General features: G+C 39.0%; 1 protein-coding gene across 1 annotated transcript in view; it reads right to left on the bottom strand.

The window, feature by feature from the left end:
* Positions 1–27488, bottom strand: part of vps13d (vacuolar protein sorting 13 homolog D) — a 222585-nt gene that overhangs the window by 51864 nt on the left and 143233 nt on the right. Inside the window, 5 exon segments of the mRNA XM_052039131.1 lie at positions 11994–12161; positions 14601–14735; positions 16997–17145; positions 23789–23885; positions 27163–27318. Of these exon segments, the coding sequence (XP_051895091.1) occupies positions 11994–12161; positions 14601–14735; positions 16997–17145; positions 23789–23885; positions 27163–27318 (705 nt within the window).

Below are 27488 nucleotides of genomic sequence, written 5' to 3'. Positions count from 1 at the left end.
AAAATTTCCTGATAATAGTTTTATAACTACTGCCCACTAGTTGATATGTGATCTGTGGAAGGTGGCCAGCTCTGTAATCCAAGAATAAGGGACAGGTTGTGGATGAGGCTTGCTAAGTTCAGGGTTTTACTCAGCTCTACCTCTGGCAGTTAGACCTACCAGCACCCGCAACCTTTTGCCATTCGAAGTTGTCTGGATGGCTGCTGGTGCACGGAGGTAACCATCTACCAATCCCTTGACTCACCACGTGCTGTTCACATCATCTTGTGCCACTAAACTCACCAGAGAGCTCAATGGGCAAGAGTATTGCCCTGACTTTGAGTTGACAAATGGTTGTGGCAATCCAGAGAGCATTCCTGGTCTGCTTAGTAACAGGAGGCACATCCATTCTTTATGAAGTTCCCAATCCTGCCAATTGCTAGGGTCTCCAAGACCACCTGCTCCAGGCCTGACATCAAACAAGGCCATTGTCCTGAAGGCTGAACACTGGCCAGGTTTGACCACAACATCAGGGCAGAAGAGGGTAAAGTAAATATGCGAATAGCACAAGAGAATTATTGATAGAGGCTTGCGGATATGAAAGCAAGCACCCCAGGTTGATAAGACTAGTAATAATTAAGAAATCCAATTCCCCCAGCTCTGGTTTGCAACCACAGCCTCGCTCCACACGTCATCTTAGTCTTCAGTTGAGGCAGATCTTCTAGATTCGCTTCTACTTTCATGGTTACATCACCAGATGCTACTTTTATAGACTGGCTTGCCAATTCCTGGTCCTGCTCCCAACCTCTGCTGGTTATGCAGGGAAATTAGGGTCCCTAATCAAAATCCTATGGGGTAAGAAAATTTCCTTTCAGATAAGGGGATTCCCAGAAAATACGGAACCATTGGAACCCTCCCTCAATTCATATAGTGTAACAGTAGATCTCTGGAACGTGCATGTAAGACTTGGTAGATTACCATTACACTGTCCTAGCCTTGTTCTTTGCAGAATCATCATATTTTGAAAATTGACAGTTTTCATCTGTTACTTTAATAATAGTACACAGACCATGGTAAGACTAGATTCGAAGCAGGTATCCAAATAATGCTTTCCTGCAGCTCTGTTTTGATGGGCTGGCCACATCAAACAGATGCAGGAATTGAGGACTCGTAAGATTCTGTGATGCAGTTGTTAACAGTAAGGACAGTGTTTCAAGGGAGGTTTGACAAAGTAGAAAGGGCCTGACAAAAGGACACGAGGCCCAAGTGCAAAGAAGATTTGCAAGGTGAATAGGTTTAGTGCCAAGCTTACTACTCTTTCAGTTTTATCTACAACTATTTCAAAACATAACAGAGTAATGCCACGATATCTTTTAGGTTTGCATTGAGTTTCAAATGCCATTGATCTTCACATCTTGTCTAATTCATTGTGCAATTTCTACCATTCTCCTGTTCCACCATAAAACAAAAGCAGCACACTACTCAGCCCCTAACCTTTCTTCCATTATTTAACAAGATCATGGCTGAGCTTTTATCTCAGTGCTCTCTCTTTATGCTCTCTTTATCTCTTGATCCCCATAAAAAGACATTGAGTCTGGCAGAAATTGCAATGTTAGCTGGTTGCTATTTAATTTCTGATTCAAAATTACTTATATAAATTAGTCATAGAAGCGAGACCTTAAGAACCCCAACTGCCACCATTCCCCAACAAAGACAGAACAACAAATTTAACACAGATCAAACTCTTACTCATCAGCCAGTTGTTTTCATATGAAATTGAGAGGCTTTTGGAAGGCAAAGTACACCATCTCAGGAGGCTAACCATAACCTAACTAAGCTGCTGCTCTGTTCAGGCCCTTGGCTAGTTTAGGATTTCCACCTATAACGAAGATGTTAATTAGGTTATAGTGTGGATGTTCTTCAAATTTACTCTTGATAATCCATTCTATTGTTTTGAATAACTCATGTTGAAAAGATTAATAGAAACAACATGAACCCGGTTCCGATGTAAAATTAACTTTAAATTGTTCACTAACTCCCTCAATTTCTCTCAATGCCTCAGTGATTCATTCTCAGACTCAGAACTCTGGGATATTGCATTATACAGCTATGGGAATTTAAACGTTTTGACAGAGTAAGATGCATGCAGGATGTCAACAGAGGAATGAATGAAGAATTTTCCCAGTCATCAACATGCAACATGAAATCATAGATATTTTTAAGGCAGGGTGAGCAGGCTGTGGGGTTGACAAAGCAATAAATTGAAGAACATGAAGGTGATGTTACAGATGATAACAATTACTTGATACTGTTAATCAACAGAGATGTTTTCCTCTGTGTAACTAGTTTAAATACAAAATTACATCTAGAAAAAGTTTCATAAAAATAAAAGAACAACAATACTACACTATGTATTACTAACACAAAGCCTCACAACAGGATCCTCGTAGAGTGTAAATTCTTCCACATGTAACTCTTCATAAAAAAAAGACTGCTTTAATAACTCCACAAATGCCTATGTGACGATCAAACTGTGTCCCGTGGCTTTGGCATAAGACTCTTATATTGGTATCAAAGGGGATGTTTATGGCATTATGCAGCTTCTGGCAATCTCAAAATCATGCAAGATTTGCTAAACTGAAAAGATCTGGTTAAAACAACCAGGATATTACTGCTTTTCCTCCTTTTGTGTCCCTGGCAATATCCTTCATCTTGCAGTGGATGTCTTCTCAAATAGTGGGTAGGTCAGAGGATGTTGCACAGTTGTCCTCATCACAACCGTCAACCTTGGGTCCCAGTTCCCTATGTCAAATCTTCACCTGACAAGTTGAGTGCAAAGGCAGTTTAGTGCTTTCCAGGTGATCCACCCCACCCTGTGCAGCAAGTTATTGTGAACTGAATGAAACTTGCATCCTGGATAGATACATCAATGACACCAATAATATACACAGTTCATGATAAGTAGCCCAGGAAACCTTAAAGTGACCTCCATTCATGTCAGATTAAGGGACATCGTTACCTTTCGACTGACTCTTCATTTATCTACAGGTTTCTGCATAACTAAGTACAGTATAAGGATCTGTGAATTATTGTTGAATGTTTGTCCTCTACTTCAGGGTCAAATAGCATAAGGCAGAAGTCTAATTGGAAAGAGTAGTTCCAGCAATACAATGCAAAACAGTTCTGCTGAAGCTGGTAGCACAGCATAAGCATTTAGAACAACAATCTTCTGGAGGAACTCAGTGGGTCAAGCAGCATGTGTGGGAGAAAAGGAATTGTTGATGTTTTGGGTTGAAACCCTGCATCACCACTGAGAATGGAGAGCCGAGATGGAGCAGTAAGAGAGGGGTCTCACAGAACTTCTGTTGGAGTGAGAAGGAAAATTTCTTCAAAGTTAGCATATCTTGAAGAGACTTCACAGTTAAGAGACTTATCAGGTGCCTTGAACCAAAATGATTACATTTGCCATTTAGCCCTGGGTTTCCAAAGCCTCATGCCGAGTACATTGTTCACAAACTGAATTATATTCTTTGCAATGCAGGTGAGGGTCATTAGAAAGAAAGATGAGAAGGTAATACTCACCCATGCAGTTGGAACCATTTTCAATGAAATAATCTGATGTAGCCAGTTCCCACCTACTCCCCTATTAGCAGCGCTCAAGGTAATACTTAATGTACGCTACATATATATTGTGGAACTGATTCAGTATAGCAGTGTTTTCAGATGTTATTTATATTGGTGCTATATCCAAAGTAAGAGGAAAATTAAGCATGCAAGCACTTTACAAAAGTATTCCATGAATTGGCTTTTGCTTTCGAGCCCGCCTGCAAAAGACAGAAGGCTTGCTTAGAGAATATAAAGCTATTAAACCTTCTGATATAGTGCTTTGCTCCACTTTGAGTGGGACAAAACTGCCTTCCTTGAGTTGCTGACATAGGGCACTTTTATAGCAGCTGGGTTGTTAACCATCACTCAATGTGAGTGAGGGATAGTGACTCAACAAACCGTTCTTGTTATTCCAATGTTATCAATCATCTGTCAACCTTGTGCAGCAACAATCTGGAGTACTCTAACTTCTTTTCACCTCATGAATTCTCTCTGACAGACTCGCACACAAACACACTGCATAACTGCCAGACATGGCAGAAAGTCAGGACCACCTGACCTTAGGATTACAGATAAATCCTTCCATTAGACCCATTTCCAGTGATTGAACTGATGATTAAGCAATTCCCACTACCTTTGAGTCCTAGAGCAAACTGACAATAATCAACAACCAACTATAATAGCATAACTGAGGCTTTGTGCTGCCCTCTTGCAATTTAAATCAGATATTCTTACTTTAATGGGTCACTGCAACCTTCTAAAAGGCAGATTGATATACCAAAGTAAGGTGATATTAGAAATTAATTCAGAACAATAATTTTCAATTATTCATTACGATCACTTGTCTTTGCGTAATTTTTTTAATTTATTCATTTTTCAGGATCTGCACATCTCTATAAGGCCATTTATAATTGCCCTGAAGTCAGTTACCTTCTTGAGTTTGAACACAGCTGTAATGGAACAATTCAGTGCCTTATTCATCCATTTCAGAGGGCACTTAACAGTCAATCACATGGCTGTGTCTGGAATCACGTGAAGGCCAAATTGGGCAAGGGAGGCTGAATTCCTTCCCTGAAGGACACCAGAGAACCACATGGGTTATTGACAATCCAGTAGTTTCATAGTTATGATTGCTATGACATGTTGGTGCTGTTCCAAATTCCAGTTCATAAACAAAATTTAAATTCTCAACCTGCTATGGTGAGATTGAACTTGAGTCTTTGTTAATCCACGCCTCTGGATTGTAACTTACCTGCACCCTGCGATGATACAAAAATAATGAATATGTTACATTTGCTTAACTTAGATGATAAAAATCTGCTGAGCATCCTACATTGCAACAATGACTGCACTTCACGTAGTACTTTGGAGGTAGTGTTTTGGAATGTTCCAGAGCTGTGATAGGCACCATTTTTCTGAATTTTCCTTCCAAATCTGCCCAAAGCTTGTTCTCACAGAACTTGCTGGTTCAGACATTTATGCCATGTGTCTCTTCCAATGTTTTATCTTCACACTTCGAGCCAGGAGTGGGTTGTGTTCAATAATTACTGCCTGGTATTGAGGACCATGGGCTTACCAGGACAACGAATGTGGATGTGATTCCTGAGGCAATAAACGAGGTGGTTACTGCTGACAACAGATAACAAATTAGACCATAAGACATAGGGGCAGAACTAGGCCATTCGGCCCTTCGAGTCTGCTCCACCATTCAATAATGATTGATTTACTTTTCTCTCTCGAGCCCATTCTCCTGCCTTCTCCCTGTTACCTTTGATGCCCTGACGAGTCAAGAACCTATCGACCTCCACTCCAATAACTTGGCCTCCACGGCCATCTGTGGAAACGAATTCCACAGATTCACCACCCTCTGGCTAAAGAAATTGCTTAGAATTTGCAAACTTATGCAAAAATTCTGAACTTTAACCATCATTTGCCTCAAAATTTTTGAACTGTGCATGTGAACATATTTTTCTTTAAAATACAAGCTTTAACTGTGAATCATTCCGAAGTCTTTCTATATAAATATGGTCAAGGAAGTGCAAAATGTGACAATCAGCAAATAAGTCAGCATTTGTTGGCAATTTTCGTTCAACTTAAATACAGCAAAAATGTATTTACTTTGGACTTGATTTCTTCATGCTGAATGTAAATCTCGTGTTGTAACTACTTGAATGTAATTCTTCAGTCATGTTGTGCCCCAGGAAGAACCATGCTGGCCTGTTAGTAATTTGATACTATCCAGCATGCAAAAAGGATCAGGGCAACGCAAACATTAAAGTGGCTTTGAAATGGGGTTTATTGGGGCACAAGGGCTATTGACTTGCAACATCAGTGCCAACTCAAAATTTTATTTGCTGTTTTCACTTGGACCAGCAGTTAGGTTGACTCAGTGAAAACAATGACAGCTGTATATCTACAGCAAGCAAGAACCATCCAGATTTTTCAGAGGGTCCTCCCGAGGTAAACTGCAGTGCTTTGCTTCCATTTTATTGCTGCCTTGCTCTTGCGAATCAGCACAATAAAGCTCAACTTATTGTTCCTTTGCATAAGGAATATTGTTGCTGGAGTTACACCCGGTTTTAGGACAGTAAGCATTCAGTCTCCAGGACAATAGAAAACCTTCAAAAGCAGATATCTGAGGGAAATAGTCACAAACAATAGCAAACGTAAGGAAACATTTATTACCAGCTGAGCATAAGCTAAATGCTCAGCTTGACTATACAGGGGACAACATGGCAATTTCTACCAGGAAACACAGTGAAAAGTGCAGTTCTGACTTTGAAATGATTATACATTTAAAATCAGCATTTCAGTGTCAATTGATGCTGTGGTATCAGGATTGGAACATTAATTGGACAGTTCACAGTGCCACCTGAAGCACTTCTGTGACATGGAAAGGATCAGTGGACATTTGGTAGTGTAGGGGTCTGGCTCTTTTGTATCGTAACAGATAACAAATGGTCCAGTTGCTGTTTTTTCCTGAGCATGACTGAACAAACGTATGGCAATTTACAGGGTCCTGAGGACTCTGTTATTCTTGCTGTCACATTCTCTGAGCTCTGGCCCTTAATCAGCTCCCCCTTCTTGTCATTAGCTTGGGGCAGTAATGCATCCTAACAATAGCACATTGGCGATTTAACCTGGGAGCAAACTCCCCCAGTGGGCTGTCTGTGTGGATGTCTGATTAGCTAGGTAGTCCAGTGGACCCCCTTCTAGGCTGTCTCCACAGATGCCTGATTAGGTTGGTAGCTCCCTCAAGCAACCCCTGTGGATTTGTCCCTGCAGATGCCTAATAGAAATTGGTTTGTGTTACTGGCCTGAGTGACTGATCCCTGTAGGGGTCCCCAAACTGGTTCATACATAGGACAGTCAAAAGTCCACACTGTGAACTTGGAATGACCCCAAATGCTGCCTTCCTTTGCAGGTTCAACCAGAGGACAACCACAGTTTGTTACATAGATGTGATACTCTCTGCCTGGGTAACAACAAGCAGATCAAACAAACCAACCATTTCAGTCTGACAGTAGCACACAATCAGCTTTTGAATGAGAACAGAACATCCCACTTAAGTCAATCATTGAGGAGCACCTTTTTAAATATGGGAGCAATGGGGTTAGCTTTATGTCACTGAATTAAACATGCAAAACACAGTTCACAGCAACAATATGCAAAAACACATTGCAGTCATTTTGGTTTTCCTCCCAATAAAATTTTAAAAAGAGAGTCAGTGAATTTGACATAAAGGAAGGTAAACTTTTGTGACATTGCATTCCAAAGTAGTCTTACAAAAATTGTCTTGTCAAATGACCCGAAAGATTTTTTTTCTACAGATATTTAGATCTCGGAAAAAGCAAGCTCCTTAAGATGATTTTCCAGCATCCTGTTTAGGGAGAAAAAAATGCCCCTCTGCACTTTCCCAGAAGCTTTCCACTTCTACACTGGAAGGAAAGAGTACTACTTGCTGGAGGAGTTGCTGAATTGTGCTTGTGTCCTCACATAACTTTGTGGCTTGTTCTGCTACACCTTCTTCAAAATTGGTTTAAGTACTGGGATACTGTCCCTGCATCCTAAACTCATACAGGGTGGTAGGTAAAATTACAGGAATCATCTAAGGTTTATATTCATTCTCCGAATGAAGAAGCCAAGATTATTTTGAAGTTTCCACTAGCTACGGTATGTTCAGAGTTGGTGATAACCCAGTAGCTGAAATATTAAATTGCATTTGTTCCATTTTATAAGACATTAGAACTTTCCCCAAATGTTAACACTTTTCTCTCTTGCTGGATGTAGTTTTGCTCAGATTTCTATCACTTGCACTATTTGGTTCTTAGCTCTTTCTGTATCAGGTCACTTGGAACAAGGTTAAGCACTCTTCCACAAAAGAAAACTTAAGAGTGATAGAATCGTACAGCACAGAAATGTTTTTTGGCACAACTTGTCCATGCTGACATGATGCCTATTTATGCTATTCCATTGGGCCCATATCCTTCTACTTTCCTATCCAAGTAAGTACCTGTCCAAATGCCAAATAATTGTATCTACCATTTTGTCTGGCAGCTTGTTCCACATAACCCCTTACCTGTGTGTGAAAAACCTGCCCCTCAAATCTCCTTTAAATTTCCCCCCTCACCTTAAACCTAAGACCTCTAGTTTTAGATTCCCCCAACCCATCAAAAAGATGCTGACCATCCACTCTATCTATGCCCAACATAAAACTTGTTTTCTCTCACAGATTAAGTCCTTTCAGCACCGAATAACAAGCAGCAGGATATTATTGATGCAACATTCCCAACACATTATAATTCACATTACAAATCAGTACAATAAAACTTTGCCAGTAAAAATACAGCATATAAAAAAATCACCTTCGTACAAAGTGGGTCTACAATAGAAAAACACTAACGAGAAGTGCAAATGGACAATCTCCAGCCAACAGGACCCCTCCAGACTTAATGGTTTCAAAAATCACATTGCAACTCATCTGGCCCAATAGCCAGTAGGTTCTAAATCATAAATTGTCAAAACTGTTTTGGGAATGTTTCTTTCTTTGCTCCAACATTTACTGGACAAAGTTAGCAGAATCAGATAAAAGAACTGCAACAAAATAATTACTCTACTGTTGATTTAACATTTGCTGAAGCAATTCTGAATAATATCATTGTGTCTTTATGTATAATTTCTCAACCACAGTAAATTGGCCAAGTTACAAAATTTTGGAAAATAATTTGCAAAAATAAGGGATAAGTTTCCAACTGACCTTTCAATGCACCGTGGTACATACTGGGTGCTGTAAATTATTTTGGATGCAATCTTAAACCATTTAAAATGGGACATCTGCAGATCCCTGCATAAAACTGGGCAGCTGCTGTTTCATCACGTAGATGAAATGAGGCAGTTTGGCTGAACACTTTTTAATAATTGAAAGCTAATTCTACGTGAAACAATTTGCACAAAAACCGCACAATTCTGGAGAATTATAATACTGCCTTGAAATTTTAAGCAAGCATATTCAGTATGAACCTATATCAAGAAAGGTATGAAAATCTTTATTATTTGCTTTAATGGACTTTCTAAAATTAATTTACAAACAGTTTACAACCCACAGTATTGCAAGGAAGGTGAGATTCACTGAAACTGTCAAAATCTTTGCAATTTGTTACATGTGGCGGGCTGGGATACTGCTAAAATAACATCTACATGAACAAAAGTGGAAGAAAAATATATTTTTATAGATTCCTCTGGTTTATTCAAATTCATGTGAACTGCAACAAGAAAAATATTTAAAGTTAAGCTTTGAGAAGGAGCAATTTCTTTCTGGTGACTATATTTAGGATCAAAGTACTGTTTAAAACTAAGAGATAGGCAGTGTAGCAAAAGGACAAGTGTAGAGCCAGCTGATGTGAACTTTCTTTCAACCTCAACTGCTTGCCAAGATAAATATGTTGAACTGCTCTCTATGGGTTACACTTAAACGGGAAGAGTTCACCTAGTGGAGCTCTGTGACAAAATGGAAAAGCAATTATACTTTATATGAACTAGAACTGCACATTAGCTCGAACTGTTCTGAAACCACCACCCACCCCTCCACAAAATAAGTGGCAACTACAGCTAATACTCAAAAAGCTCCTTAGGTGCAATACATGATCTACAATTAATAAAATTAGAAAAGCAATTGCCTTTAAAGATCTTTAAAAATAGAAATGAAAATCGGACGCTTGCACATTTGACAAAAAAGTCATTGTGTAATTCTGATTAGCTTTACAAGCCCTTTTGTTTTATTTATGCTGCCTTTTTACTCTCATATGCTTTTCTACAACAATAATCAGTTTATGCCTACCAGTGAATTATTAATCTAGGGCATGGATGTACGAGTGTCAGTGTGGCTTGGTACATTGACATATCAAAGTCCTATCACTTGTACTCACAACCCTCAGTGATGAAACAGATCTTAGCATAAATCCTATCAAATTGGAGATTATTTTATTCAACTTTGTTCATGTATTGCATTGCTATTTTGGATTTTGCCCCATTCCATCCTTGTGCCCTTTCCAACCTCACTTCACCTTTTTCGTGAAGCTTACCATCTAGCCCCCAAAACCTATTCCCATTTAAACCTTGAGCACTGAACATCCTTCCCCAGACCTTTCACAATTTATCATTGCGAATACTTCCTTACTTAGTGTTACCTACCTTGCTGCCTTATTTTATCTCTCTGTACACACCTATGTTCTGTATACAACCTGTGGCACAGTACCACCTTGGTCCCACTTTTAACTGTACAACTAGTATCAAAATACCTCACATTTACTTATTGCAGATTTATCGGTTCATGATAGTAATGGTAGAAGTCATCCATGCACGGACTTTTCAGATAATACCCCATCTTCATACCAGAAGTTACCCTCTATCATGCTGTATAGCACTGCTATTGTGCTGAATGGAACACATTAAAACAGATCTCATTTCTCTGGCTTTCCATGAGATACCACAGACAATTAGCAACAACAAAATTAAAGCAGCAAAAGCAGCACACAATACCCACAGCCAACAGATCAGATCAAAGAAAATCAAAAACTCTTTCAGTTCCGATAAAGGGTCTTCGAAACATTAACTGTTTCTCTTTCCACAGATGCTGCCTGACCTGCTGAGTTTTTCCAGCATTTTCTGTTTATATTTCAGGTCTGATCAAAGTTTTGCCATTTGCAGTGGACAACTAAATAACACATGGAAAACACTCCAAGAACATCCTCATCCTTAACAACTTGATGCCAAAGGCACGGCTAAAGCCTTTGTAAGTACCTAACTACCTTGAACCAGAAGAGCCAATTTGGCTTCTTATATCCATCTTGGCTACTTCTTGAAGGTCCCACCAGCATGGAACCCAATCTTCAGCCAATTCTATTCACTCTCTGTACTACTGTAAAGACTACGGGACTTGAGCTCTAGAATTGACTATGCCTCAGGTCAAATTGTTCCAGTAAGTGTTCACTGCTGTTCTAATTTTGGAAACTAAGGAGTAACTGATGAGTAAATCAGGTGCCAGAAAATTGGAGTCATGGCAAATTGGGTTCCAATCATCACCTCTGTAACTAATTCTTTGAACTGTATTTCCAGATTTTGTTTTATCCTCTGATAAAGTTCATCATGCTGATGATAAGCATTCATTTATTTGTCCTTGTATGCAAAAAATATAAATGATTTAGTCAATACAATTAAGCATTGTGGCAGAACACTTCATTCAAAGCTATTAATTAATAATTTTCAATCATTCCCATCACTACTAATGAGCTGGATTGCACACCTGCAGTTCACAAGGAAGTTCAGAGTGCTCAGGTAATTTTCATAAAGTATCAGACACTGTGTCAAGCTCGAAAGTTCTCAGGCATGCTCATGATAAACTTCAAGTCAATCTGGTGTTGTACACCACAACATTCTTTAAGTACAAAATACAAATGGAAGGGCAAAATCTATAATTATAATGCTGTTTTCATCATTCAGAAACAAATAACTTGCATTTATATAGCGAATTCCAAAACTTCAGAATACCCCACAAAGCTGCTAAGTTAATTAGTTACTTTTGAAGTACAGTTCCAATTGAATTGCGAGAAAATACGATAACTTTTCTTTCATAGCATTAGATTAAATTACAAAGGTCTGGTGAAAATAATTTTTCAGTGTGGTTTTCAATTTTACATTTGTACCATTCCATCTTACTAAAATCCCACTGGAATTTCCCACTTTAATGTTTTCAAGATGAGAGGTTTAACTTAACTTGGCATAGGCTAAACTAGACGAACTAAAAACACTGATCATATGGCAAAAGTTTACCATTTTCAAAGAGGAATTTCCCAACCAGTAGATGAAAATAAATCTAACAGCTGCATCATGACAATGCTCATCAAACGTACCTTAGCAGCTGAATTGGAGACTCCGTGCGTGACATTTCGTATTAGGCCTCCAACATTTCCATACTTTATGAACCCTGAAACGCCCTCTGACACATCATTCAGAAGTCCCATTGGATTACCCAAAAAATCCACCGAGCCCAGTATTCGAGTCGCCTGACTCATTAATTCCTGATAATAAAAACACATTTTACTGTATGAAATAAAGAATTTTATAACATTCATTCACAAGTTGTGACATTTACTTTAAGTTACCCTTGAGAGGACAACTGCACAACTGGCTAAAATACCTCAGGGAAACTGGCTAAGATACCTCAGGGATCAAACTGAGAGCCAGCCACTTTGGTGTGGCACTTACAAAAATCAGAATTTAAGGCACCTGCCTCCCAGCTTGAGCAACCTGGTTCAAATCTGATCTCTAATGCTGTCTCTGTGGAGTCTACATGTTCTGCCTGTGACCACGAGTTTCCTCCCACATCCCAAGAAGGGCAGGGTGGTAGGAATCTGGGGGGTGGGGGGGGGGGGTTTGATGCAAATACAGGAAGAAGAAAATGGATCTTGTGTAGACGGGTGCTTGATGGTTGCCATAGACTTGACAGACCAAAGGGCCTGTTTCCATGCTGTATTGACTCCATGACAACCTAACACCTTCATGGGCACTTTTGACAGAAGCTTTTTATATCAGGATTTTCTTTACACAGAATTTAAATTCTCAACTGTTGCCATTTTATGATTTGAATTCTCATTCTCTGGTTTCCTAGCCCAGGCCTCTTTCACAAAGCTACAACATTATGGAACTCATTAAGCAAAGATGCATTTAGATGCATACTTTTCCCAAACTTTTCTGCAGATATAATCCAATTTCACAAAACAAGACATTTGCAGTAATTCAAGCCTACTCCCATAATGCTAAATGCTGAGATTAAAAATAACTCTTCAATTTGTTTTCCTTGGTTGTTTATGACAAGCTTGAACATGGAAAACAATTCAGATTGAACTGATTTGAGAAAATCAAATTAAAATATCCGGATGCTGTTAGAATTCGATTCTTTCAGCACATTCCCTCTGATAGTAACTTTGAAACTCCATTTACCATGTATAAGCTCCTCATTCCCTGAACAGACTGGCACAGACTACGGTATAGACCCATTAGCCTCACCAGGATTCCAGTCCCTCAACCCAAGTAGCCTTTCAATATGCATGATCCCAGAGACTGGTTATCACTGAGACATTAATATAAAATGGAGAATGAGAGTCACACCACTTAGTAGAGAGGCATCACTTGAGAACAAGAGGAGTAATCAAGGTCAAATGCAGCGTGCCCACTACTAGTTAAATTATCGTGAAAGAATTATATCCGTGACCTGTCCTACATCTAAGACACATTCTGTTTTAGTTGGTATCATGCTACGTAATGCATGTATCCACTGAACAATCAGGAAGCCATGAATTTAGATCCGAACCATGTAATGAACTGGACAGGCAAGTGTTATAGATGAGGAGTGGTTAGAATTGCAGTGAACAAAAAGAAATATGAATAGGTGCAAAAGCAAAACGCCAGATGTTGGAGAACTGAAATAAAAAAGTAAATGCTAGAGATATTCAGGTCAGATTGCAATGCAGAGAGTGTATAACCTATTTCTCTTCTCATAAATATTGAGTGATCTGCTGAGTACTTGCTTCGTATTCTATTTATATTGCATATGGGTTAATAATTATGCAAAAATCAGAGCATCACTTTAGGCTTCTAGAAGAATTCAACTTACTGTTAAGTTAGTACTGATATTAGTTGAGAGTCAGATATATCACAAACTAAGGCCAATGTATTCCAACACACTGAGAAATGCATTCTAAATTGTAAATGCCAGGGTCTCACGGCAGTTTCTTCTTGGGCTGCAAGGAATCAATTTCCTAACACACATGATGTGCATAAAGATCGTGAATCCCCAGCAAGGTTACATGCAGTAACTGCAAGGTATTTCCAAAGTCACACAAGAATTGCAAACCTAAAAGTATGTTTTCTTGCTTTGGAAGAATTTCCAGCAGGAACCACTGCTTCAAGCAGGGGACAGATTAAGCTTTTCCTTGGAATGGCAGGTCAGAGGCAGGTGCAGCTACCATATGTCCAATGTATGATACAACATGATTCCCCTTGCTGCCCACCACCTAGGGGAATCATCAGAATTGTTGGCATTTCTCCCATTGAAAGCAGAACTTACTTCAAACACTGGTGACATCTGGTCCATCGCAGAATACTTTGTGGCCATTTTCAATGGCATGCTCTCTAACAATGGATCAGGCAAAGATGCTCTTTTAATTAAAGCAGCCATGTCACTCCAGTTAAGCCTGCTCTTCCAGTAAAGACCTGCTCAGTTTCTTAAGCATATATTGCATGCTAAATGCTGCAAACACTGACGTTAATTGGGCACTGTAAGCAAATTATCTCACTGCTGTGTGCTTTTCCACACTTCATGCATGCAGAGCCCACAATTGCAAAATGTAGAACAATTTCCCACTGTGGACAATAAATGCATAAAGTATTGATTCCATTTAACCTTTTGTGGAATGAATTCCTGTCTGACCAGCTCATCAGCCAACTTCAATTCTCACCTCCTTAAAGTGCTTGAGAATGTCATTGATAATAAATTCCTGCGTCTCATATGGGTGTACTCTGGTGTATGGATCCAGATGAATAACTGCATCCTCAAAGCGGATCAACCGGATTCCCAGCATGCCCTTCAAAGCCTGCAACACAAAAAAATCCAGACTGATACCTGCAAGACGGGAGCAAAAGATCACCAATTCAGGGAGTTCAGAGTGAACACTCACTCAGAATGTCATATCAAAGCTAGAGCAGTGCTTCAGGGTGCTGAGAGAAAATAACCTGTCATTTTTAGTCCGTTATTGACAGTCAGCTGAGACTTGAACATGCCATAAGATTAGGATGATTCATGTAGTTTGCTCTTGCCATTTACAAAGGTCAAAAGTCTGACTGTGGTGATGAAAACCAAAAAAAAATCATCAAGGACAAGTAAAACCCATTCGTCTGTAAGCTAATTCGTCCAGTGAGCCATCCCATACTTTTATTTTGCCCTTCTTCGGTTGATTATTCCAAATATTTCACTGCGACTGTTTCTGATATCTGACTTGTATTTTCCTGTCAGTTTGGCTCAGTCAATGACACTCATACCTTTCTGTCAATAGTCTGATTATCAATCCCCATCCTAGATATGCTGGATTGACATTCCTGTACACTACTGAAAGACATTCATTGTCCTTTGTGTGAAATGTTGTATCAAGGCTTTGTCTGCTTTTCCAGGACCCAGGTGGGTTCTAAATAATGCAGGGCACCATTTGAACAGTAGGGTATTTTCTTGATACGTGGATCAGTATTGCTACCCATAACAACACATGACCAAAATTTGATAAATTATTTATACCATTACCATGTGCGAGTCTTGTGTAATGGAAAACAGCTGCTTTAGTTCCCTATACGTCTACAAGTAAATGGCAATATTTCTGGGATTGAGGAAGGCGCAATAGAAATAGGTCTCCATTTCCTTTTATTCTTTACTAATTTATAAACCTTCCAGCAGTTCAGGCAATGTCTTTTTATTCTTAACCAGTTCCCTGCCATGTTTCCATCGCAGTTCTGTGGGTTCTGAGTTGGTTTATAATGCCAATGTAGGACCTGCAGGCTCTCCTATGGTTGGGGCAGGAGGTCTTTGATAGGGAAAGTAGATGGGTGGTATGGTAGGTGGTCTTTCCATCATTTTCTTTCGGTATTAGCAATCACAATTCTCCTCATGTGCACAAGTCATTATGTTTAAACAGATTTCATCAGAAAAGGATATGATCACACACTGCGGGGGGAGGGGGGTGTAGAAAGACCGAAGAGGGGAACTTGGCAAGAAGGGAATATAAGAGGAAGGGCAAAAAGATAAAGGAGAAAGAGAGGGTAGGCTGAAAAGCAGAAGCAGGGCCAAAATGGGGATGACTAAAAAAGGTTGGAGGACAGTGGAGACAGAGCAAAAGAGGGTGCAGATAGGGAGGGCTGTGGCAGAGAGTTGAGGAGTCAGAGAGACGGGGGGGGGGGGGTTAAGGGCAGAGAGGGTGAGGCCAAAAGCAAGAGGGCAGTGGGTAAATAGCAGAAGAGGGTGGGGTGAAAAGTGAAATTGGGGTGAGTGCGGGTAAAGTGGAAAGGTGGCAGTGTAAGGACAACAGGAGGAAATAGGGAATGAGGAGCTGGGCTGGAGAAAGGAAGACTGAAGGGGAAAAATGGAGTGAGTGTGCTAGAGAGGGGAAGCAGAATTAGGCTTCTTGGCCCTTTATGCTTGCTCTCCGATGATAACCTTAGTATGCAAAATTTCAAAAAAATTGTAGAGGACAAAAGGGTGGAGGGGGAAAAAAGGAGGCCAAAAGTAACTGGGAGGCAAAAAATAGGATGAACAATAAAACGGGAAGAAAGGTCAGGTCATCAGAGATGAAAAGATGCAGTGACAATTTATCATTTTCCGGTATACTATCCAAGGTCTACCATTAACAAAATACATTAAAAATTAATTGGGATGTTGTAGCCTCATACAGGCAGTAGAAAGAATTATAATAAAGAGGCTGAAATTCAAGGAATGCACATGGATAAACACCACCAGGGCCAAATTACTAATTTAAATTAAAAATGAGCTTTGTGTTATGAAATACAGATAATGCACATTGCTTCCAAACTAAGCTGCAAGTGAACTGCTTGATTTTGGCATAACTTTCCAGTGTTGCTGATCCATTTCAAAGGACAAATTAGGAGTTTACATATCATGTGCAGTATTGGGTGTATTTCAGACATCTCTTGCTTACAATGTGTTCATTCATATATTATTCAGGGGAAAAAAATAAACCTGGATGGCCCATTGCATCGGGACTTTCTGGCAACCATAGATCACTCATACTGATATATTTGTCTTTAAATATTTTGTATTCCTTCAGAAATAGTGCAGTGTTAAGAAATTCACCTTGAGCTCAACAGGCAACTTGCTGGAGGTAAAGACACTCATCTTGATTTGTGGCATGCTGAGTTTGAGGTTTTCAAAGTAATAGCGCTTTGCTGTTCCACTTTTCTCACTGTTCCGCTCAGGGGCATTTTCATCCGGCTTTTCTACGTCTGTGGAGGAAGGACTTTAAAGTATCAAACCTTCACATCTGAAGAAATGACTGCTCTTGCAAACCAAATGCAATTAATCAGAATCGGAATTATTATAACTGAGTTATATGACATGAAATTTGTTGTTTTGCGGCAGCAGTACAGTGCAAAGACATAAACTTACTATAAATTACAAAAATAAATAGTGCAAAAACAAAATTAGTTTTCCCGAGCTAACTTTATCTAAGGACAGGGAGGCATGGTCACATGGTTAGTCAGATTTAAGTTTCACCATTCAAATGGTAACAACATGACAACAAGGAGTCATCAAATAATGCTGATGGAGGTTTCAATTAAATACAAACCTCATGAACTAGTCTAAAAGCAAAAAAATTGCAGATGCTTAACATTTGAAAAAAAACCAGCATCTTGTAAATATAATACAGGTCAGGCAGCATCTGTGGAAGAGTAACAGGGTTATGTTTCATTGACCTGAATTGTTTCTTTCTCCACTGATGCTGACTGACCTGCTGAGTATTTCTAGAATTTGTGTTTTCTTTTCCTCATGTACTAACATATATTTAGAAGATCAAGATGACTTAACCTAAAAGTTGTGTTTTCAGAAAAGTCGCCCTGGAGAATTCACCATCTCCATATTGTAACAGATTCTTCAGTCTTTCTCAAGAGCTTATCAACTTGCACAGCCATGTTATACAGTTGCAGTTTGCTGATGTTCTGTCCTACACAAAGGAACCCTAATCCTTCAAATCAGATGGTGACTCTCCCAAGGATCAGACAGCATGGTACATATAATAAAGAAAAACTTAATTATAAACAAGGAAGTTGTCAATTTAAAACAGAACTTCAAACTACAACATTACTTCTTTAATCTTCTTCTTGGGTCTAGACTCAATAACCACCACCCCTGCCTCCTACCCCCACACCAACCCACCACCTAAAGTCTAGTAATAAAGAAACTCTACCAAGCATTCAATCATATAAATTGTCCATGGATTTTGTAAGCAATTACAAAATAAATTATTTTTTAATCTGATAGTGGCAATGTCAAAAGCCTTAATCCTTCTGGGTGAACATTAATGAAGTGTAGTATGCTGGCACTTAGGGCCCATAATGAGTGCTACCGATGGAATTAAAATTGAATGAAATTTTATAATACAGATTATAATAATTAACATATCCTGGAGTGATTTGAAGGCAGCAAATTAATCAGAATGAAGCTACAGAACTTTTTTGAACCCCTCAATTAGATTAGGCTGCAACATATTCTGGTATATCTTTTGTTTTATATATAAACCATCAAGCCCCTCATTTAGATTCCAGCCTGTAGGTCACTCTAGATATTCCTTATTTCATAAAACTTGACTGTCCATGCATTCGTATTTTACTGGACCACGCAGACACATCCCACCAAAATGAACAAGTGACAAATAATGCTGACGTGAACAGATTTTATCTAGAAGTTATCCATGGGTGAGCGCTAAAAATAGCACCTTCCAAACCTTCAATACAAATCATCAACAACTTATAAACATAAATACACTCCAGCATCTGGTCTGGATTGCTTGGATCCAAGGGTTGGGTATGATCCTGAAATGGACAGTTCCAGCATAAATGAAACATACAAATCTCTCCACAGTAGAATCTGAAGAATAAGAACAAGTAACCCTTAAAAATATCAGAGATTATCATGTAATAACAGAGTACAAATGGGAACATATCTGTTTCAACTTTCTAGCAAAATCCACCTTAAGGCTTTGAACCACTCTTCCAGTAGTAAATAAAGCCACACAGACTCAGCAGACCTGGGCTTCAACTTTATCATGTTTTGAGTTAGTTAACGTCAGCCTCCCTGGACTCAAAAGGGAAAAGGAAACAAGAACAAAAATAAACTAACCAGAACTGCACCCTTGTAGCTATTAGGTGACGCGAATAAGGGAGGTGTATTTGTGATAGATCTTGCCACCTTAAGTGTGCTGAATAGGTGGTACCTCTGGAAAAACCCCAGCACAAAGATTTCTGGCATTATTTCAATAGCCATTAGGTGTTGGGGCAGGCTGTGGATAATATTCTATGCAGCATATTTTTCTATGCAACAAATGTAAATTAAATGGCATTAATTGGTATAATGAGCTATTGATAGCATTGTGCACTATAACTAACATCCTAGAATATCCGGTGCAGCTGAACTACACAAATAATTAAAATTACAAACCTTAAACAACCCAAGGCCCGAAAAGGTAAACAAGGGGTTAGTTGCATAAATAGCAACCTAAACTATTGAACTCTACAGGAAATCTGTGATCCTCTGCTCTCCATATACACTTTCAACTATTCAATTAAAATTTCCTGGTGCAACAAATCTGCTGTTGATTTTGAAACATTACAAAGCAATGAATACATACACTTACGACACGTTGATTTACAAGTATGATACTCTCACTGCTGGCACTGAAGATCAAATTTGCTGAAAGAAAATGCCTCCTCAGCGCAAGCTGTACACGATAAGCAACATGAACCAGGGTTATCTGAGTGCAACCCTGAGTACACATGGATTCACAACCAACCCTAAATGAAATGCCCATCTCAGAAAGGAAAAATAACAGCCCATTTAGGAAAACAAAATATTTGCAAAGATGCACTATAGGGGTGGCAGGTGAAAGAAGGTAGGTGCTCTTCTGAGTAATCTGAAGGCTTTGGAAGGTAAACAAAAATAATGGCTTTAATTCATCATCTAAAAAAAGCAGGACAATGTTCCTGCTTTTGGACAATGATCAATTGGACAGTGTTCAATTCCATTTTCAACCAATGAAGCCGTTCATGCCTGCACACTGCAAGACTTAAATAACCTGAGGGCATGGTCTTAAAGATGGCAAGTAATAATCCTAGCTGTACTGTAGTGTCTTGTGGACTTTGGTTAAGTAAAAGACCTCGATGAAATAAAGATGATGGCGGCTGAAGTATTAAATTAATTGAGTTAAATAAATGTTTTAAAGAAAGAAAGGGCAAGGCAGATGATGTATTGCAGCTGTAGTATGAGAGAGTTGATGAAAACTATATGAGGGGGTCACAGTGACCATATCTGTAGTGTGCGTTTGCAGCTCAAGGAACTTTGGCTTAGTGTTGACGAGAAGGTAACTGAGCTTCTGACACTGCAATGTATCAGAGAGAGGGTAAAGTTACCTGGTTATTTTGTTGATTAAATTAAAGAATTGGTTAGCCATGGGGAAGAGGAGGGCGTGGCTACAAGTGAGGCAGGAATAGGGATCCAAAGGCTAACGTAGCTCTTGCATTTGTCCAATATGTTTGAGGCTCTTGTAGCCCATGTAGATGGGAGCAAAGACTGCAAGGTGGATGAGCAAACTGATCATGGCACTGTGGCATGCACAGCCATTCAAGTTGGGGGTACGTGAAGGAAATTAGCAGTAATATAGTTCGGGGAATAGAAAGCACGGTGTAATGAGAAAGGCTTAATTGATGATCTGGCAGTTAAGGGGTCTTTAGGACATAATATCACAATATAATGGGTGATAAAAATTGAACAAGATTTATTACACTCTGAAATGAAGACCTCAATTCTGAATTAAACGAACTACGTAGGTATTAAGTGCAGGCAATAGCAGATTGAGAATTTACATGAAAAGTAAATAAGCAACGGTTAACATTTAAAGAATTAATATTTCTAAGTTTTTAAGTTAAGGCTCAAGAAATTCAATAACAAAAGCAATCAAGCCTTTGGCTATCAAGAGAATTTCAAGAAAGTGTTAGATAAAAGGAAAAGGTGCATAACATTGTCAAAAATAGCAATAAGCTTGATTTGGAAATTTTCAAAATTCAGAGGATCAAGGAATTTATAAGGGAAAAGAAATACCAAAGGAGTCTAGCTAGCAATTTAAAAACAGACTTCGAGAGCTTCAAAAGATATGTAAAAAGAAGGATCAGCTAAAGTTAATGTGGGTTGCTTACATACTGAGACAGGAGAGATTATGTTGGGGAACAAGGAAATGGCAAAGAAACTACACAAATACTTTGTATGTCTTCATGGAAAAAGATACAGAAAATCTCCCAGAAAAAGTAAATGAGCTGAAAGAAATTAGCATTATTAAAAAATTAGTACTGGAGAAATTAATGGGGCTCAAAGGCAATAAATCCAAAAGCTGATGACTTGCATCCCAGGGTTTTGAAGAAGGTGGATACACTGGTTGTCATCTTTCAAAGTTCCAGAAATTCTCCAACGGTTCCCACGGATTGGGAAGTAGGAAATGTAACCCTACAGCTTGAAAGGAGGAGAGAGAAAACAAAGAACTATAGACAATTCAGCCTGAGATCAGCAGCGGGGAAAATGTTGGGATCTATTAGTAAAGAAATGTTAACAGGGTACACACAAAATTATAATAGGATTGGGCAGCATTAACATAGTTCTATGTTGTAACCAGCTGAATAGATGGTGAGGAGAATGCAGAAAGGCCTTATGGATAAGTGAATGGGCATGGATAGTGGCTGATGGAATATAATGTGGAAATTATCCACTTTGGTTGGAAAAAAGTGAAAGATGAGTATGTTAAATGGTGAAAGATTGAAAGGTGTTGGTGTTAAAGGGACCCGCGTGTCTTTGTACATGTATCACTTAAAGTTAACATGTCGGTACAGCAAGGAATTGGGAATTGACGTAGATTGTGAACAGCTGAGGTCTCGGCATCAATTTCTGTGGCACTCCACTTGTCATACCCCTCAAGGTGAAAAGAAATGGTATGCTAGACCTTATTGCAAAAGGATTTGACTTGAACAGTGGAGAGGTGTGTTGCCCTGGTGAGACTGCCATCCAGATTACTTGCACAGGTCTGGTCTCTCTAATGAAGGAAAAATATACTTGTGAAAGAAGAGAGTGCAGTGAAGATTCATCATATTTTTTTCCATGGGAAGTTGGGTTTGCCCAATAAGAGGCGATGAAACAGACTGGGCCTAAATTTTATTGAAGCGTAAGTGAGGAGTTGATGCTTTCCTGAGCTCGAGTGTCTACAATAAGGGATCATGTCTCAAAGTCAAGAGTTGAGCATTCAGGGTTGCGACGAGAAGAAATTTCTTCATCCTGTTGGTGAATCATTAAAACTCTTTACCTAAGAGTGCTGTGGAGGCTCAAGCACTTGGTATATTCAAGACAGTGTTTTAGATACTAATAGAATTAAGGGATATGGGTTGGTGCAGGAAAGTGGAACTGATTCAAAATATTAGCCTAGATCTTTTAAAATATGGACCAGGCATGAGGGGCTAAATGGTCTACTCCGTCTTCTCTTTCTGATGTTCTTATGTTTACAAAAGTGGAATGCAATGAACAAAACTAACAAGAGATTCTATCCACTTACCCTTGATATTCAATGGCATTACCATCCAAGTCCCCACCATCAACATCCTGGAGTCACCATTGACTGGGAACTCAAACAGACTAGTCACTTAAATACTGTGGCTACAAGGAGCCAGAGTCTCCCTTGGGTCTCTAGCCCCCAAACTTTTCCGTCAATGACAAAAGACAAATGATGAATACTCTTCACTGGCCAGGATCAATGCAGCTCAATAACACTCAATACACCCCATCCACCATCATTGCAAAAGTGTGTGCCAGCTACTAAATTTCCTGCAGTTCCTCACATCAGTGACTCCAACACCACCTCCCAAATCCACCTCTATCACGGAGAAGGACAGAGGCAGCTAATGTATGGGATCACTACTTGTATTTAAAGTCATGCACTACAAAGGGTAATGTTGTCGGGGTGTACAAGTGTCATGTAGTGGCAATGGTTGGAAAACTGCAAATGATGAATTAAAACCAGGTTTATCAATTGGAAGTGTGATAATTTAAGGATAACCATGTCTAGAAAGCATTTACAGAACTATCCTAAATAATTCTAACACCATCAGCAAATGGAGTTTACTTTTTGAATTCTTACTATATACCATTTCGTTTGTACCTTCCTGACTTGGCAATATGTAGCTGTTTGTTTTTTTTTCGCTGCGGTCAAATCCTGAAAATCCTATCCAACAGCACTGTAGGAGTACCTTCACCAGGTGGACTGCAATGGTTCAACACGTTGGTTCATCATCACTTTCTCAAGAGCAGTTAAGGATGGGCAATAAATGCTACCTTGCCATCCCAAAAAATGAATGCAGACAAAAACTTTCATTTGCTTTCTCACTAATACTGAAGGCATTATTCATCAATTTCATTGATGCTAACTTTTAAACAAATCAAAATAGAGAAAAAACATTAATTGTTCAAATATTATTTGTTGAAGCCTGCATCACTTTAGAGCAAATGAAGAAATAAATAAACCTGCTTTTAAATACTCATCTAAGACTAGAGGCTTGGAAAACATTGATATGGACTAATTCATCCCAGGGTATACCAATTTCATTGTCTCACCTAGATGACCCATGAGATAGGCTGAGCAAAGTGAAGGATTCAATCTCAATAAGCAGCACCCATGAACTCATGCCATCATTTGGCAACGTACCAGTGCATTGACATATTGCATTTGACAACCTTGTGCAGTTTGCTAAGTCCCATGTTAAAACTTTTTTTTATCCAATCTGCAGTAGTATTTACACTGGGCATCAAAGTAATATTGATAACCTAGTTTATAACTCATACCTTGATCCAACTGCCCCAAACCAAAGAAGTGCAACAACTTCAGCAGAAGCTTCTCTTCAATTTGAACTGTCAGCTTCCGCACTGTGATCATGAGGTGCTGGAGATACAGAAATATAATTCTTCACTATAAATGCAAGAACCTAATACACATTATAAGTTACTTCATTGTTAGCCAACTTCAGGAGTAAAAGAGGAATGCATGAAATAAATGTTGATGTTGAGTTTTCTCTCCTTTACCCAGCCTTGAATGCGATTTCAAAGTGAATTCACCTTCTGAGTTCTAGTAAACATCACTTTATTTGCACTGAATTTTGTTCATTTTGGTGCAACTTCAGCTGAAATTCTTCATTTTCTGTTGTATGAAGGAGACCAATAGCATCCCATTTACCTTCTCATTACTCTCCAGAACATAGTTTCTAGACAGAAAAAAGGGGCTAGGTATTTGCCTTCTATGCCCTTAGTTTGGTGGTGCTTCCTTTCCCTTCCAGATTTTCCATTTTTTCCTCAATGTTACAAACAATTCCTCATGTGCAAACAGTCTTTATTCTTTACACAGTGAACCATGTTTAAAATATGCTCTGAGACATTAATACTGACAAGAAATTTAACTTTGAAGGGCATCACAGCTGGATCTAGTCCTGGACTTGCTATACATTACTATAGTGGTGCTGACACTAACCAGTTACCAGTTAGCATCAGCACCACTAATATTCTTGCCCATGGCGTGAGAAAATTGCTTATTCCTACACTTGAGGCCTAGAGGTCTTACGAGCATTGACCTGTATTTCTACTTCCTACCATAGTTATTTCTTTTAAACAGTTACTATGTGTCAGAGTTTGTGGTGATGCAAGTAACACAAAAAGCAAAAATCAAAGCACTGTAATGCAACACACTATGTGGAAGACCCATAATTTAGAGATAATTTCTGCTGGTCTAAAACTAAACAAACATTGCACCTGTGTCAGTGGTACCATTAATCCTAGCAATCAATAACACTGGGTTGTAAACTACAGGCCAAACTGCAACCAGAAATTCTTGGTCAGAGAGAAACAAAGGACTGCAGATGTTGGAAGCTAGATGAAAAACACAATGATCTGGTGGAACTCAGCAGGCCAGGCAGCATACGTGGAGAAAAGCAGGCAGTCAACGGTTCAGGTCAGGACCCTTCCTCAGGTCAGATCTTACAAGGAAGTGTTGATGGGGTAGAGGAAGGGAGGGGTGGGGGTCAATTGCTCCATGATAACACATGATAAACACAGGCATTGAACAGAATGGCTATTGTGATGATTCTTGCTTTGCACTTGTACTTGCTGTCATCGCACTGTGAAACTGAGAAAAATCTTATGATTTCTACCCATATCTAGTTTAATGGGTAAATCCTGAAGCTGTCACCTGTGGATTGCATCATTTTGCGACCTTCTCCATTGCAATCAAGGGAAATAAATGAATTGACAAAAGGCTATTCACATGATAAAATAGTCTGAAAATATGCTATTTGAGTGAGAGTGATCTTTTAGTGGAATACATTTAACGAAGTTTATTTTTCAGCTTCTACCTTAACCATATAAGAATGTTCCAAACTTTGCAGTCTGTATAAACATTTAAATTACAAGCTCATAATTGCATTTTATTCTTCTCAGTTTCTGATTTGTGAGAATTATTCATTGTGGTTGTGTGCTCAGCCAACAAGATGATATCAGTTGCTGGTGGTGAGTGATCTCTTAGAACTGACACCTTAAAGCAGTCAACAATGGAAAGGGGGGAAGCTCAAATCACTAGATCTTTTTGAGCAGCTTTCCTCAAGATCAGCTGATGGCATTGTCCCCTAACTGGAGACTAGAAAACTCAAGCCAAATATTCCAAAATTTTAATCGGGAGAAATCGGACTCCTGATGAAATGTGAACTACTACATTTAATTGCTTACCTGTGCCAATTTCACTGATTTCAACCAAGTGTACTGCAGGGTAAGGGGCTGGCTAAGAGAAATCAGTTAAAGTTATGCTTGAGACCTAATCCAGTAATGTCACTGAAAAATAATTACATGCCAATGTAGAGCAAGTACAGGACTAGGCCCAGCTGTGATATCCTTCAAAGTTAAATTTCTTATTGGCATTGATGTCTCAGGGCATGTTTTAAATATGGCTCACTGGGTAAAAGATCAAGACTGTTTGCACATGAGGAATTGTTTGCAACATTGAGGAAAAAAATGTAAAATCTGGAAGGGAAAGGAAACACCAGTAAACTAATTTAAGTTAAATCTCCTTTTATACTATCTGATACCATTCAAGTGAATCTGTTGTGCTGATTGCTCCAAGTCAGTTTTGAAAGGCAAACCCTTCACGGAGAATAATTTTATTTGAATTAAAATCTCCCTAGTAATAATGCTATAGCAAGAACACATACTAGAAAGAGACTGCTATTTGCTCTCAGATTAACAATATTATGGACATGGAAATTCTGTGAAAAAGAGAGTGATTCAAATTGAAGAACTATCTAAATTTAAGGGGTTGTGATCCTTTCTAATAACAATGCTCACTAATAGGAGCATGCCCTAGCTTTGATGAGTTGGAGCTGACAGCCTTGGCTGAATGCCCCCAAGGAATAGGGAATAATACTGTTTGGTGCAGAGTCTCTATTCTGAAACTGCAGGATAAAGCAACCTTTCTTTCCTCACTGTCGAGGCACCAAAGCTTGGATAATTAATCACCGTGTAAGATGGGTGACTTTGGATTCCATATGCATGGACATCATACTTTATTGGATTTTACAGATTGCCATCGCCACCTGCTGATCACCCTGGCTGCACATAATCAGAAGGATATATAAAGTCACTCCTCAAAGCTTCACTGGAGCTGGAAGCCATCCAGATTGTTTCAATGCAAGATGATATGTTGGCAGGTTATTCTGCAAAGATCGTGCCTTCCAGCCAAATCTGATCATGTCCTCACTCGATATCCACACTCAAGTCTATTAATGCAAGGGCCATCTGCTAACAATTAATCCTTGCTAAGTGTTCCTTCATTCAGAGATGTTAAGATCAACCGAAGCACCACAATTTGCATGCCAGTTAAGATCTGCTCAATCAGTTGAGGGATCACACCCGTGCTCCCATAGTTCACACAGTTTTGACATACATGATTTAATACCTTAATAAGCAAGCATTTAGGGCTGGAAGAGTATTCTTATTTGCTAGATGTTATTAGGGAGGGATATATGGGAGGAAGTTTGTGTAGTAAGGACAAGTTGGTTCAATATCCTGTTGCTTTGCTGTATATTCTATCTAATTCCCTGTGTCATTGGATGTTTCATGATATAAGTATGAACCTGGTCAATATTCAATGTACTGAAGAAGCTGATTTATTCAAGACTCACCTTGAAAAGTTCAGTCAGTGCACTCTTGCTGGGGATCTTCATGGCATTGATCTGAACAGCAGGACCAGATTCAATGGCTTCTGTTTCACTTTCAGGGGTGTTGGGTGTTAGGGAGAGGATCACGGGTTGTGTTGTTCCCAAAAGTTGGTTATCAATCTTGTGATAGGAGGAAGCGAAAAGCCTTAGTAGCTTTTAATACTTAATAATGAAGTAAAAAAGTACAGCAGAATTTCTTCTTGTAAGATCAAATACATTTTCCAAAGGAGTGCTCTGAATGATTCCAAGCACCATATTTTTCAAAAACCAAGCCAAGAAGAGACAAAGCA

Source organism: Pristis pectinata, chromosome 26, assembly GCF_009764475.1.
Source record: "Pristis pectinata isolate sPriPec2 chromosome 26, sPriPec2.1.pri, whole genome shotgun sequence".
NCBI lineage: Eukaryota > Metazoa > Chordata > Chondrichthyes > Rhinopristiformes > Pristidae > Pristis > Pristis pectinata.
This window is presented reverse-complemented; position numbering and strand designations above follow the sequence as displayed.